The 13100-nt window shown below is 41.1% G+C and overlaps 1 protein-coding gene across 1 annotated transcript; it reads left to right on the plus strand.

The window, feature by feature from the left end:
- Positions 1–5464: 5464 nt before the first annotated feature.
- LOC125716075 (collagen alpha-1(XVII) chain-like) lies at positions 5465–13089 on the plus strand. The gene is made up of 10 exons (XM_048988311.1): positions 5465–5641; positions 7390–7498; positions 8361–8411; positions 8927–9022; positions 9463–9765; positions 10767–10814; positions 11365–11406; positions 11717–11764; positions 12026–12148; positions 12890–13089. The coding sequence occupies exons 2-10, from the start codon at positions 7435–7437 to the stop codon at positions 13087–13089; spliced, it is 975 nt and encodes a 324-aa protein (XP_048844268.1). The 5' UTR covers positions 5465–5641; positions 7390–7434.
- Positions 13090–13100: the final 11 nt, after the last annotated feature.

Consider the following 13100-nt stretch of genomic DNA (forward strand, 5'->3'; position numbering starts at 1 on the left):
ATACTTCACTTGAGGGCACATGAATAATGCAGTACTACACATTTACTTAATGCATTAATTAACCAGTAATTAAGCGTTAGTTACAAACTGATCCTATGCATGTTCATCATTAATCAATCATGACAGTTCATGTATTCCATTCAGGCACTATATTAGTTAACAGTTAACTAACTAGTTAATAATGGTAAGACCACTCAAGGGGACAAATAATAGACTCATTTACTACACAAGAACCGATCATGAACTGATCCAGGCTGGCAGTAAGGCTGTCCTCTTAGCATTGCAGGCAATCTTTGCTTCCATTTGGGAGTCAGGAATCATCCCAACTGACTGGAAAACGGGACTTGTAGTCCCTATCTGGAAAAGGAAGGATGATCGCCTGGATTGGGGCAACTACAGGGGGATAACACTGCTTTCAGTACTGGGTAAGGTCCTTGCTAGGGCCATCCAGGATCCGTGATCACTTGCTGGCCGGTCAGCGACCAGCGATCAGCAGTCTGGTTTTACGCCTAGGAAGTCTCCCATCGACTGTATCCTTGCACTGAGGGTTCACATCCAGTGCAAGCGTGAATTTTGACAGAGATTCTTTGCAGCCTTTGTCGATTTTCGCAAAGCGCTCCATTCAGTTGATCGAGTTGCCCTGTGGGACATTCTGAGACTTTGCGGGATTCCCCCCAAAGTTACTGGATGAGGTGTCGGGCAGGGTCGTGGGGTTCAGTGACTGCAGGGCGTCCGTTGGTGAAGATAAATTTACTGATCTTGACTTTGCCGACGATGCCGTGATCTTAGCGTCTTCAATGGAGGCTCTGACTGGGGCTCTGGAGAGACTGAGCGAGGAGTCTGAGTCTCTGGGATTGCGGGTGTTCTGGACAAAGACCAAGATCCAGGCATTTAATGACTTCTTAGGCACAGCCATCAGTAGTGTGTCTGTCTGCGGGGAGAATGCTGACGTTGTCGATAGATTCACAGCAGCTACCTCAGCAGGGACATTCATGCCTCTGGTGACTCTTCCTATGAAGTCTGTAGACGGATGGGAAGAGCGTGGAGGGTCATGAGGTCACTGGAAAGGGGGGTGTGGCGCTTGCTCCCGATATCTTTGAAAGAGGATGAAGGTCCAGGTCTTTAGAGTCCTGGTGCTCCCTGTCTTGCTGTATGGCTGTGAGACATGGATGCTACCCGGTGAGCTGAGACGAAGACTGGACTCCTTCGGTACTGTGTCTCTTCGAAAAATCCTTGGGTACCACTGGTTTGTCTTCGTGTCGAATGAGTGGTTCCTAGAGGAGTCCCGAATGAGGCACATTACCTGCATTGTGAGGGAGCCTCAGTTATGGCACTAAACTGAAATTTCCTTTTATTTTAACCCTTTTCATGTGTTACTCTTGTGGTGAAACGTAAACGATTAATAAACCGCAACCTTTTGTAAACTTTCTAATGAAGGTTTTCTTTTCATTTTCTCAACTGTCTGCTTCTATCTGTAGTTTGTTTTTGTGCTGTGGTGAGGTACTTTTTGAAGTCCTCAACTCAAGCATATTTGTGTCTAACATTATCTGCCTCTGGGAAGCTTTCTATAGCACTCCCTAATTTACTAGGAATTCATGGTAATAAATCATAACTAAAAGGAAATACTGAAAAAGATCCCTGTTCTGTAGTATAATGACCATAAGATTATTTTTTTGACAAGAGAACACATCTTTGCAGCTACATAATCTAAAGTTGAGGTATGTTGATTATATTTACAGTATAACTTTACAGCAACACCTGCATGTATAACAGGAATTATATATTTATATAGGAATTATATATAAAAATTATTGTTCAGGGTATTCATGCTCCATTTATACTGAGAGGGATAAAATCCTATTATAATTCTTTAATATGTTAGAAGAAAATTAAGTACTATTAAACATACTGTAATAAATTCATTATTAAATTATACAATATATAATTGTAACTATGAAGATATTTCACACAGAATCTATCCATCCTTCATTCAACCATTTATCCTTATCAGGGTTGAGGGATACAGCACTCGCCATAAATGTAGTAGAAGCATATTCATCCAGTACTCAATAATACTTTATTGAATATATGTCAGACACCAGCTATTGCAGCATAATTATAAAAGTACTATATCTGTAATGAGCTAATATAGCCTGATTGTCCAGCCCTTGATAATTAACTGCGGTTAAAAATAGTGAAGGGAGCACATAAGCTCAACACTGTACACAAGGTGATGATTATGTTGCATATTCTGTAGGTTTTAATAGTCAAACATAATTCAAAGCTACAGTGGATATAGAAAATCACCAGCCCCAATTAAAATGTTATCATATCTGTCAATATCCTCGTTAAGAAAGGAACATAAACACAATAACTGAATAAGACAACAGCCCTTTACGGTTAATACTCAGTAGAAGAACTTTTTTTGCTTGAATTGCTGCTTTTAGCCTGTTTGGATACATCTTCTCTATACTTCTGGAGAAGGAGAAATATTCACCCATTCTTCTTTAAAGGATTGCTCCAGCTGAGTGATACTGCTTGGCGAGGATTGATGGACAGCCCTCTTTATGTCAGTCTAAGGATTTTTAATAGGATTGAGGTCAGGGCTCTCAAGGATGATGAGTCATTTGTTCTTCAGATACTGTGCTGTTGCTTAGAGTTACTTCGGATCACGTCGAATGATGAACCGTCTTCCCATCTTTAGCTTCCTGAGTGAGGGAACTGGGATCTCTTCAAGAACCTGACCACGTTTTTGCACCATCTATCCAGACAATTCCTGCTGAAAAGTAACATCGTAACATCTGTACAGTAGAATCACATTACCACTATTCTTTACCATAGGAATGGTGTTCTTTGGATTGCAAGAGGGGCTGAGTTTTCATCAAAAATACCATTACTCATTGGAGTTTCATCAAGCATTCTTTAGAATGTTGTCTTTTTATTTATCACAATATGAAGGAGTCACAGTTTTTAAAACTGGTGAACTGTGAGATGGAAAACAGATACTGGGCTGGGAAATGGAACTGGTGTTTATTAGAAGAATTAGTGTTGTTTTCCTGGCCGATGGAGACCGGAATGAATGTAACTGATAGCACGTAACACACTTAAACAAAAATTATGTGATTAACATGGTCTCTGGGCTGTTTTAGCTGCCATAGGGCCCCTAATGAGAATAATTTCCTGAGTACAATGGGGCCAGGCGATAAGATTTTAAAAAGTACTATAAGGGATCGATCACACAGTCTGGAATAGATTCTATTTCAGTCAAGCTGTGAAAATACTGTCGAAATTGCAACCCGTATTTGTTCAGAATGAGACACAGCATTTTATTTATTTTTATTTTTACAATTCCATGAAATATGGGACAATCCTGTAAAATACAGCAGAAGTGCAAACTCCAGGTTTATAATTTTATAGAACAAGGTTGGTTGTGGCCCCTTTTCATTGGAGGCCCCTGGAATTTGGTGTCAGGTAATTTGATTACAACAACCATGTGGAACATGGACAGGAAAACATATAGACAATTTAAAGTCTTCAGGATAATTATCCTGTCTAACACATTGTGGTGAAGGAAGGACACACGAAATATGTTGGCTTTCTAACTGATTAACCATCATGCACCTGTACACTCAATCCATGGCACTATTACATGAGCATTGTGACATTGTGCTAGTTTGTGTTTTGTGAATATGAAACAAGATCCATGAAATATTTTGCAAAAGGTTAACACTCTTTAGTGCGTTTAGCCTGTTTTCAGTGTTTTTGACTTCAGCAAAAACAAATTCGATGGGATATGTGTGCACTTGAGTCATATTTTAAGAATTCATAACCGTTCAAGCCGTAGCTTGCACTGTTGTTCAGAGACTCTTGGGCTTTAATGGGCAGTTTATGGAATGTCAGTCGTGCACAGGTGAATGCAGGAGAAAGCATGAAGCGCGGAGAATGTGTGCACGCGTGCACGCGTGAGCCTGTGTGTGCGTGTCCTTGAGGGTGGTGTATCGGTGCGAGGAAACGGATGCAGCTGCTATCTCAGGATGTCCCACGCAAAAAAAGGTAATCACTTTAGCCAAATTACTATTAAATGAGATGCCAATATCTATGAGATTTAGACCGAAGTATATTATGATGGAATAGCCCTTGTAGAGTCACAATTTCAATTTACCAAATGTATTCAAGTACCATGCAGAAATATTGAGGTTGTTGCCTTTTAATACTGTGAATCAGAGATCCACATTATATGATATAGGTACAATTTTTATTCATTCACCAGACTAAGTGTGCTGTTCAAATTTACCATAGTGTTCAAAGTATGACAAAGCTGAGCATCCTAAAATTTGAAATGGCAAAGCTGAGGAGAATTCCATCCACCTTGCATAACCAGTCATCCAGTGCTGGGTCACAGGGACTCTGGGGCCCCTCCCAGTAAGCACAAGGCACTGGAAATGATGGGCTTCCAGTCCTTCCCAGGGCACAAAGCCACACAACATGAACAAGACACTGCACTTAGCCAGAGGCAAACCAAACAAACACAGGCATAATATGCAAACTCTGCACTCTACACAGAGCATGGAATTGTGAGTCCACAATAAAATAAAAATTATACGTGTAATATATGAAAAAATTATGAGACCACAGCAAAAAAATCAGTTTCACTCCTTTCTCAGTTTATGGGTTATGCTTCTGTGTAAAATATATATTTTTTTTCAATCTCCAGTCTGGCTCCTCCAAGCTTCTCATTCATGAGGAGCTTCATCTATGCTTTATGGGACTTCTGTCCTGCTTCTAGGAGTCTGTTATGAATTATCCTAGCAGTGCATTTCACACCATTCTTTTTGAAGGTCAACTTTGTGATTTATCCGGCACTGTTGGATAAGTTAACAGTCATTTCTGGCATTAGAAAGTGGCTGGTTTCTGGTCACTCTCTGCATCTCCTGCTTCACCTTGTATGCTGCTGTTGCAGGCCTCCCGTATGTAATGTGTGATTGTCGAGACCCACTCCCCCCAACCCGCTACCCCCCAAGTCCAAGACCTCACTAGTTTTAAACGCTAGCTACCCCTGATTGTGATTACATAGGCCTAATTTAAAAACGCAAGAAATACGTATACAAAATACGGAACAGAAACACCTGTCGTTAAAATCTCAAAATTCCATTCTCTCCAGCAATGAGTGATATATATATATATATACCTTTTAAAAAGACATTTTTCATCCAGTAAAAGTGTAACCTAATTTCATGTTCAGAGATCCCTGCCCTGAGGGTATTTTTATGCGTGGTGCGTAATTTGAAATAACTATACACCAACGCGGCTTGAAATTATCCCCAAAACAAATGACAGTTTTTATAACCGTAATAAAGAACACTGAAATACAATTTAAGTATAATCGGTAGAAGCGTTACATTAACTTGCCGTCTTGGAGATTTTAAAGACCTGCCTCGACGCGACAGAGTTGTCTAAACTTGCCTATATAAAATATGCATGTAATAGGAAAGCAAAGTAAGGGACAAAATAGTGAAAGCGTACCCCCGCGCGAGTGAGTCACGCCTTTGAACTCAGGGGATACAAAACAGCAACGGACGGGAAATCTAGCCGTAAAAGACGAAAAGTGACACTTTTTATCCGAGAAACTACCACCGCACAGGTATGGAGCATCGCAGCTTTCTGACTTTACAGCTGACCCTGCGCAAAGGCGCTGTGGTTTTATCTGGTGGGCGACTTTGCATTTAAGTCGACTTTGGGTATTAGTCACTTGTCGTTTGCAGAAACAAGTGCAGCGTAATAGATTTTACTGTGAGCTGACTTGTGGTTTTACTGAGGTTGGACTTAATGGAAACCGTTTAAATGATCTGTTGTCTGAAGTGTTATTCGTGGAAAAAAGCTGTATTGGCACATATCAAACTACTCTACAGCTTGTGCCAACATATATGTATTTTACAGTAAACATAAATATTTTCATTTGCTTGTCATATGTTTATTATATAGAGAGGGCCATGAATTCGGCTATATGGTTTTGGCATATTTCTTCTAATGTAAATGATTTACATATATAAATTAATAAATTAAGGTATAGTAATCAAATGTAGGCCTACAGTTATATGAATGATTATAATTCTTTAACATCAGTAAGGGATTTCTCATACTGGGAAATACATCTTAAATACAAGAAAGTATTGGGTGGTCTGTGTTTTGATGTGTATACCGGGAAAACGAAGATAAACGCATCTTGGGAGGTAATCTTAAATAATCTTAAATAACGCCGCTGCAGACTGCGGACACGCTCTGAGTGTTTTGTTCCGAGCGCAGCTTTGCACCTTCGCCAAAACTTCGCACGTTCCGGCTGCACGTGGGAATGAAATTCAGCTGCTTTTGCTATTTGCATTGCGTTGTTTTACTTTAAACCTGTTAAAATTGACCCCTGTTTGTAGTAGGCTATATTCTCGGAAAAGTTGGAATATGATTATTATATGAACATTTATTAATTTGTTCATTCACTTCTTAAATATGTAAGCCTGAGTATTTTAATATTTACTCTTTAAAAATTACATTTTCTTTGTTCTTGGGGTAGCTTTTAAGTAAACCTGTCTATATATATGAAACAATATGAGTTTATCAATTGAATGTTTCTCTTCTGTATGTTTGCATAAGCTTATATTTACGTTGCAGATGTTCATGCATCCACTTACCTGTCATAACCGCTTATCCGGTATACAGTCCCAGGAAAAAGGGTAAAATTTGTACCTTTGCTTGTCACTGGGGCTGTACCCTCAAGGGTCTGCCAGTTGTACCCTTAGCTGTAGGTAATTGTATTTTGTAAGATGCAGAAATGTACTCTGAGGAACATTTCTATACCATTGATGGTACATTAATGCTGTTTGTACCTTTGGGAGAATCCATTTCAGAATCCATTTCTGTACCTTAAAAGGTACAACTACAAGGGTACAGCCTCAGTGACAAGCAAAGGTACAAATTCTGACCCTTTTTTCTGAGATTGTAGGGTGACGGTTAGCCAGGGAAGCACAAGGCAGGAGACACTTGGATGGGATATCAGTGCATTGCAGGGCAAACACTCGCACACTATGGGTAATTTAGAGACACTAATAATTTATGGATTGTTGGAAGAAACTTGCTCAAACCTTGGGAGAACATGCAGAGCTAGGGTGGTAAGGGTACAGGCCCGTGCAACCAGGAAAATAATTTCATCCAATGTGGGAATAGAGGTGGAAAATCTTGAACTGATTAAATTTAGTTACATTCTAAAATGCACGATCTTTCGGAATTAGACGCAAGTACTGCTGATCTATTTTGCCCCCTATTGTACATGCATGTCTGTGCAAGTTGCACATTGATACTTTATTATGTATCTGTGGACAAGAAATATGACTTTTCCAGGGCTGACAGGTACAACTCTGCTCTGGTTTGGAACGGTAACATGGGATGGACAGCTTAAGGAGCCAGAGTAGAAGCCACTGTGCTGGGACTTCGGGAATGTCAGGAAAAGGTGAGAATAGGAAGAAGATCCGGAATGATGAGAAGGAATCGGCCAACCGTCTAAGAAATCAATCGGTGCTTCTTACAATAGCGACATTTATCAACTTTGAGTTCTATTAAAGACGGTGCCCATTAGCTTATTCTACTTACTATCATCCCATTTCATACAGGAAAATAATGTTAGCCCACTTGCTTAAACTCTTAAGTAATTGTCGCTAAACTTTCATCCTTATCTTAGTTATCAGTTCTCCAGATGTCCAGTTTTTTTTAAACTAGGGTCACCAGGCAGATATGACTCTGTGATATTTAAACCATCCTTGTCAAACTTTGTTTCCAGCTTGTATACCGGTGCTCCTTGCTTTACGATATTTCGACTCGCGTCATTTTGACTTGCAGTGCGATAGCAATGCACATTAAGCAGTCAACTTCGAATTCCGATCTGTTCCTCGGCTAGCAATATGCTGTACGATATGTTCTACTGACACCGAGCGATGGTAGCATCCGGACAGCCATGCTTGCAGTCTCTGAGAGTAAATATCTCACAGAGTGTTAAACAACATATCATACAGTGTATTTTTTTCTGTGTTTGACCAAATAAACTTGTTTACATTTATTTACTTTTCAATTACTGGTATTTAGTTAGTTACAATATTTATTGATTTATTTATTCAGTTATGGTAGTTATTCATTTACGTATTCATTAATCTTATTGTCATATTTAACTTGCTATATTTTCCACTTCCGATGGGTTTGTCAGAACGTAATCCAATCGTAATTCAAAGGGCCACCCCTTGAATTGCAAAGAATGTAAATTTTATTAACTTGCGACAACATTTCTAAAATACTTTTAACTTTGTATGTGAAATCCACAGTTGTGACTGAAACAGTAACTACGGCAACCAGACTGACTTCTCTTCCACCGAGTGAGTTTTTTGATCCGTCTTCCAACCTCTATCCAGTACAGGGTCCCATGGAGAACTTATGCAGTTGCAAAGCATATCCTAGTAAACACGGGGCACAAGGCAGGGGAACACATCCATCTCAGGACACACACTCTCATGCACTATGAAACTCCATCGGGTTCAGAACAACTTGAGCAGTGTTTCCTAATCCGGTCCTTGGGGATCCCCAGACTGTCAACTTTTTTGCTCTCTCCAGCGAGCTGGGAAAAATGAAAATGAAACATATGTTTGCACTTGGTTTTAAAATGTGTCTTGGCCATCGGATCGCAAGTGTCAGCAGAGACATTTGTGTATTTTGTGCTGTCCACTTGAAATTTGGTTACCCGAGACACATTTTAAGACCAAATGTAAACAGGGTCGATATATTTGATAATATGATGAAATTATGTATCTCCGCTATAACAATGCGTTATTGTGAATTGGTTTCTGGTCATACAGTCAACTTGTTCTTGATAAGTTACGTTGTTGACCATTAGAGGGCAACAGTAGCTCTGTCAGCAGCCAGCGGATCGTGAGCACCAGCACTTCTGAGGGGGGGCTGGTGGAGCAGAAAATCATCACACACAGCAGCAGTAAGTATGTCACGTCATGTGACTCCCACTCGGAACTTTTAAAATGGCCATTTTTATTTATAATCTTAGGCAAGGTCCTAATATTCTGTAACTCATCCTGGATTGATTGCTTCTCTTCAAGCACAAGTTTGTAAGGAATATGACTGAATTCGATCAGAAAAGTTCCATGTCCCCAAACTAATAAAATCTAAAATATGATCACTTTCATGGCAATTTTAACTGGTGTTGATATTTTGCATGTGTAATGTATATTGTAAAGCAACAGTATAATAAAACAAACAGTACAACTGCATGATTTTGTAAAACAATCGTTAATATTATAAAGCCTGGAATCTTGAAATGGGAAAAAGTTGAGTTGCTGCAGTGTGTTGTTCTGAGATATATGTTCAGGTTCTTTCATGCCCTTAGCCTCATCAGTCACCTCTTTTTCATTCCTCCAGATGCAGGTGGGGTTTCCATAGGAATGTCTGGTGGAGGTGAAGGAGGAGGTTCTGCGGGAGGTGCTGCGCTGAGTGCTTCTGGGGGAGGCGTGGGGAGCAGCTTCGTAGGTGGTTCCAGAGGTGCCTCTGTGACTGGCTCTGGTGGGGGCGTGGTTACCATGACTACAGTCACCACCAAGGGGAATGCTAGCTCTGCTGGCATGGGGGGCATGAGGAGAGGTCAGGGCTCCTCCTCATCTGCCAGCTACTCCTCTGCCGCTGCTGAGAAGAAGGCCACTGGCATGTACTCGCTGGCTTACGAAGGTGAGGCTGAGGTTGTCCTTGGCACCTATGTAAGACTGAGGCAGAGGTGTCATTGTAGAAAACTTCTTTGATCAGTCCTTACAGATCCCCAGATTTTTTGTTTAGGGAATTGGGAGGGAGAAAAAATGTGGACTGTCTGGCAGGGAGCTGGAAGGGTGCAAAAATGTGGACTGTCTGGCAGGGAGCTGGAAGGGTGCAAAAATGTGGACTGTCTGGCAGGGAGCTGCAAGGGTGCAAAAATGTGGAATGTATGGCAGGGAGCTGGAAGGGAGCAAAAATGTGGACTGTCTGGCAGGGAGCTGGAAGGGAGCAAAAACCTGGGCTGTCTTGGGGTCCCTGAGGACCAGGTTGGGAAACCCTGATGCAAGACAAGGGTGCCACACTTTTCATATGTGCCTTGGCATGCAGACGTTTATCTTATGCTAATTGGTCACCTGTAATTAAATCACATTATTTAAATCAGATGTACACAAACGCAGAAGCATCACATCTACAGTACATGTACACTGTGTAGAGTCTGTTCTGTTCCTTTTGTTTTTTGGAAATGTGAATGTACCTCGTTTGATGGAATTATTCAAATATAATATGGTCTCATTATTCCATTTCTTAATGAACATTTAAGAGATTAAATGATGAACCCATTTTGTACCTTAATTGTTTAAGAAAAAGTATGTAATTATTGATTAAGTAACTTTTGGTATTATTCAGAGCCAAAATTAAATTTTTTGTAAAAAAATTCTACAGTAATTTGATTACGAGTGAACAATTTATAGGGAGCCCTTAACTGCAGTGTGAAGTTAAATTTGCAATATAATTAATATCTTAAAGTTCAGTAAACGTTTGTTTATTAACTGTTGGAGTTAAAAGCAGTATCACTGACACTCTTCATGGTCAGCAGAATGGATGTCTGAGGAGGTTTTCCAATGGTGCTGACTTGTTCCTGCAGATATGCATTTTTACACGTAGATATTCAGAAAGTCTTTTTTCATTCCTGTATGTAGGAAGTTCAAGTGAAAATTCCTCACCAGAATACACGAGGAAAGAGTATGGTGAGTTATAACGTGATATGCATTCATTTTGATAATAATGAACATGTGCTGATGAAGGCAGATTAGTATTTCTTTATTCATTCTTTTTCATAAGTGAGCATTGGCTGAAATAGCCTCTGGGAGGCAGATTGGTTCCATTATTTTGCTGTTTGTGAATGATAATGATTTTCTTTGTAATTAAGGATGCGCATAACTGGCATGCAACTATCCATTTGCCATATGAGTGATACGTGAGGCAATATCTTTTCATACCAGTGCAAATGCGTAGTTATTTTATGTGCATTTGCACTGTTATGTCAAGGAGTTACCGTGCATTTTAAGGTTTATACCGCAAATGAAGTATGCAGTAGTTGTGCAGAAGTTAAAATTTGCGGGAATTTAATTGACATAGTTTATGGGCATTTGCGATGTAACAAAAAGAAATTGTTGTGCGTATCGCTCTATATGTCGAATTTGTACTTGCATACCAGTTATGTGAAGCCCTATTTATAGCAGCAAATTGGGACAAAGTTTTGTTTTTGATTTAATGTCATAGCAATATCTGTTTCAGCTTCCGCTAGTGCAGCCACAAGAGGGAGGAGTCATAGCAGAGGTAGCTATTCACCATTATTATGGAAAACCATGTCCATTCACGATATGTCGCATAAATAGTCTGATAATTTAATTCAAATTCAATTCAAATTCAAAAAACTTTATTTGTCCCCGAGGGGCAATTTTACAAGGCATAGAGAAGCAGCGCACACACATAACAGTTGTAACATTTGACACAACAGATGACACACAATAGTCACACAATGAACTATGATAAAACTCGGCCTTTGTTTAAATCAAATCATATTGGGATCCAAGGTCCTGTAAGGTGTGTTAAATCTTTTGTCACCACCCCCCCTGCCCCCCCTCAGAGAGTGAAATCAGAGCGAGATTGCAGAGCGCCTCTCCCTCCACCAGATGTAAGTTATCAATCGAAGGCATACCGTTTATGCCGTATTGCTGGGCTGTTCGTAAGGTTAACGGGACAAAACACGTTTCCACCATTATAACGGAGACCAGTGCAGTAATAAATGGTGAGATATGTACAGGTTAAGAGGCACTCATTTTTAGATACTGAAATAGCCATTGAAATAGCCAGTGAGAAAACACTTGTGTCGAGTGTGACCAAAAATACAAAAAGCTGCAGGGGGCTTCACACTGATGCTGAGCCCGTGTTTCAGGGACAGAGCTGGACGACGTGAAGAGGTTGCTGAAAGGCAGCCGATCCAGCAGCAGCAGCCCTCCCCGGTCCCCCTCTAACACCCTCCCCATCCCAAAGAAGGCCTCAGTGGACCCGCGATCGGGTACTGATTCCCACCACCCACACCAAGCAGTTGCATGGGCCCCCCAAGGCCCCCTGCTGGCCACAGACAGTCACTACACTAAACATCAAATAAATGCACTGCTTTTTAGGAGGTGTTGAACCAGCATGTTCTGCTAACCAGCTAGCTAGCTGCGGTGTTACATACCGCAATACAGGACAAACAGCAGCTCAATACAGGACAAACAGCAGCGCAATACAGGACGAACAGCAGCGCAATACAGGACAAACAGCAGCGCAATAACAGACAAACAGCAGCGCAATAATAGACAAACAGCAGCGCAATACAGGACAAACAGCAGCGCAATACAGGACAAACAGCAGCACAATACAGGACAAACAGCAGCACAATACAGGACAAACAGTAGCGCAATACAGGACAAACAGTAGCTCAATACAGGACAAACAGCAGCGCAATACAGGACAAACAGCAGCGCAATACAGGACAAACAGTAGCGCAATACAGGACAAACAGCAGCGCAATACAGGACAAACAGCAGCGCAATACAGGACAAACAGCAGTCCAGTACAGGGTGAAAGGTGGAAATTTCATGTCCAGAAAGTAAAAATCCAGACCAAAATTTAGCTTCAACCAATTCTTTATACTCAATCTGCAGCTGAGGTGTCGTTTGTCTGTGCCGTGCTGCTGCCTGTTGTTTCCCACTAAGCTCTGAGATGCTGGCCTCTCTCGTCTTTTCTCACCGTTGCCACCTTGTTTTTCCAGGGCAGTATGAGAGCGGCACCCTGGACTCGAGCCAGGCCTCCTACACTTGGGCCAGCTCCACGCTGCCCCCAAACACCTCGGTGCTCAGTGGGTACGGCTACCAGACTAACCCCAACAACCTGTCCCTGGGCACCTCGCTGGTCCATGCCTCCTCTCCCTCCGCTCTCTCAGGTGAGGTTTCTTTCCTTCGCAGGGCATGAAGGACACTTCA

This window comes from Brienomyrus brachyistius, chromosome 20 (genome assembly GCF_023856365.1).
Source record: "Brienomyrus brachyistius isolate T26 chromosome 20, BBRACH_0.4, whole genome shotgun sequence".
Classification (NCBI taxonomy): domain Eukaryota; kingdom Metazoa; phylum Chordata; class Actinopteri; order Osteoglossiformes; family Mormyridae; genus Brienomyrus; species Brienomyrus brachyistius.

What these genes read in the sequence shown, in the direction of transcription:
- LOC125716075 (XM_048988311.1), top strand. Translation starts at nt 7,435, where the DNA reads ATGGACAGCTTAAGGAGCCAGAGTAGAAGCCACTGTGCTGGGACTTCG. An exon ending in AGGGAGGAGTCATAGCAGAG is followed by an intron (nt 11,407 to 11,716) that starts GTAGCTATTCAC and finishes GCCCCCCCTCAG; the next exon opens with AGAGTGAAATCAGAGCGAGA. An exon ending in CGCCTCTCCCTCCACCAGAT is followed by an intron (nt 11,765 to 12,025) that starts GTAAGTTATCAA and finishes CCCGTGTTTCAG; the next exon opens with GGACAGAGCTGGACGACGTG.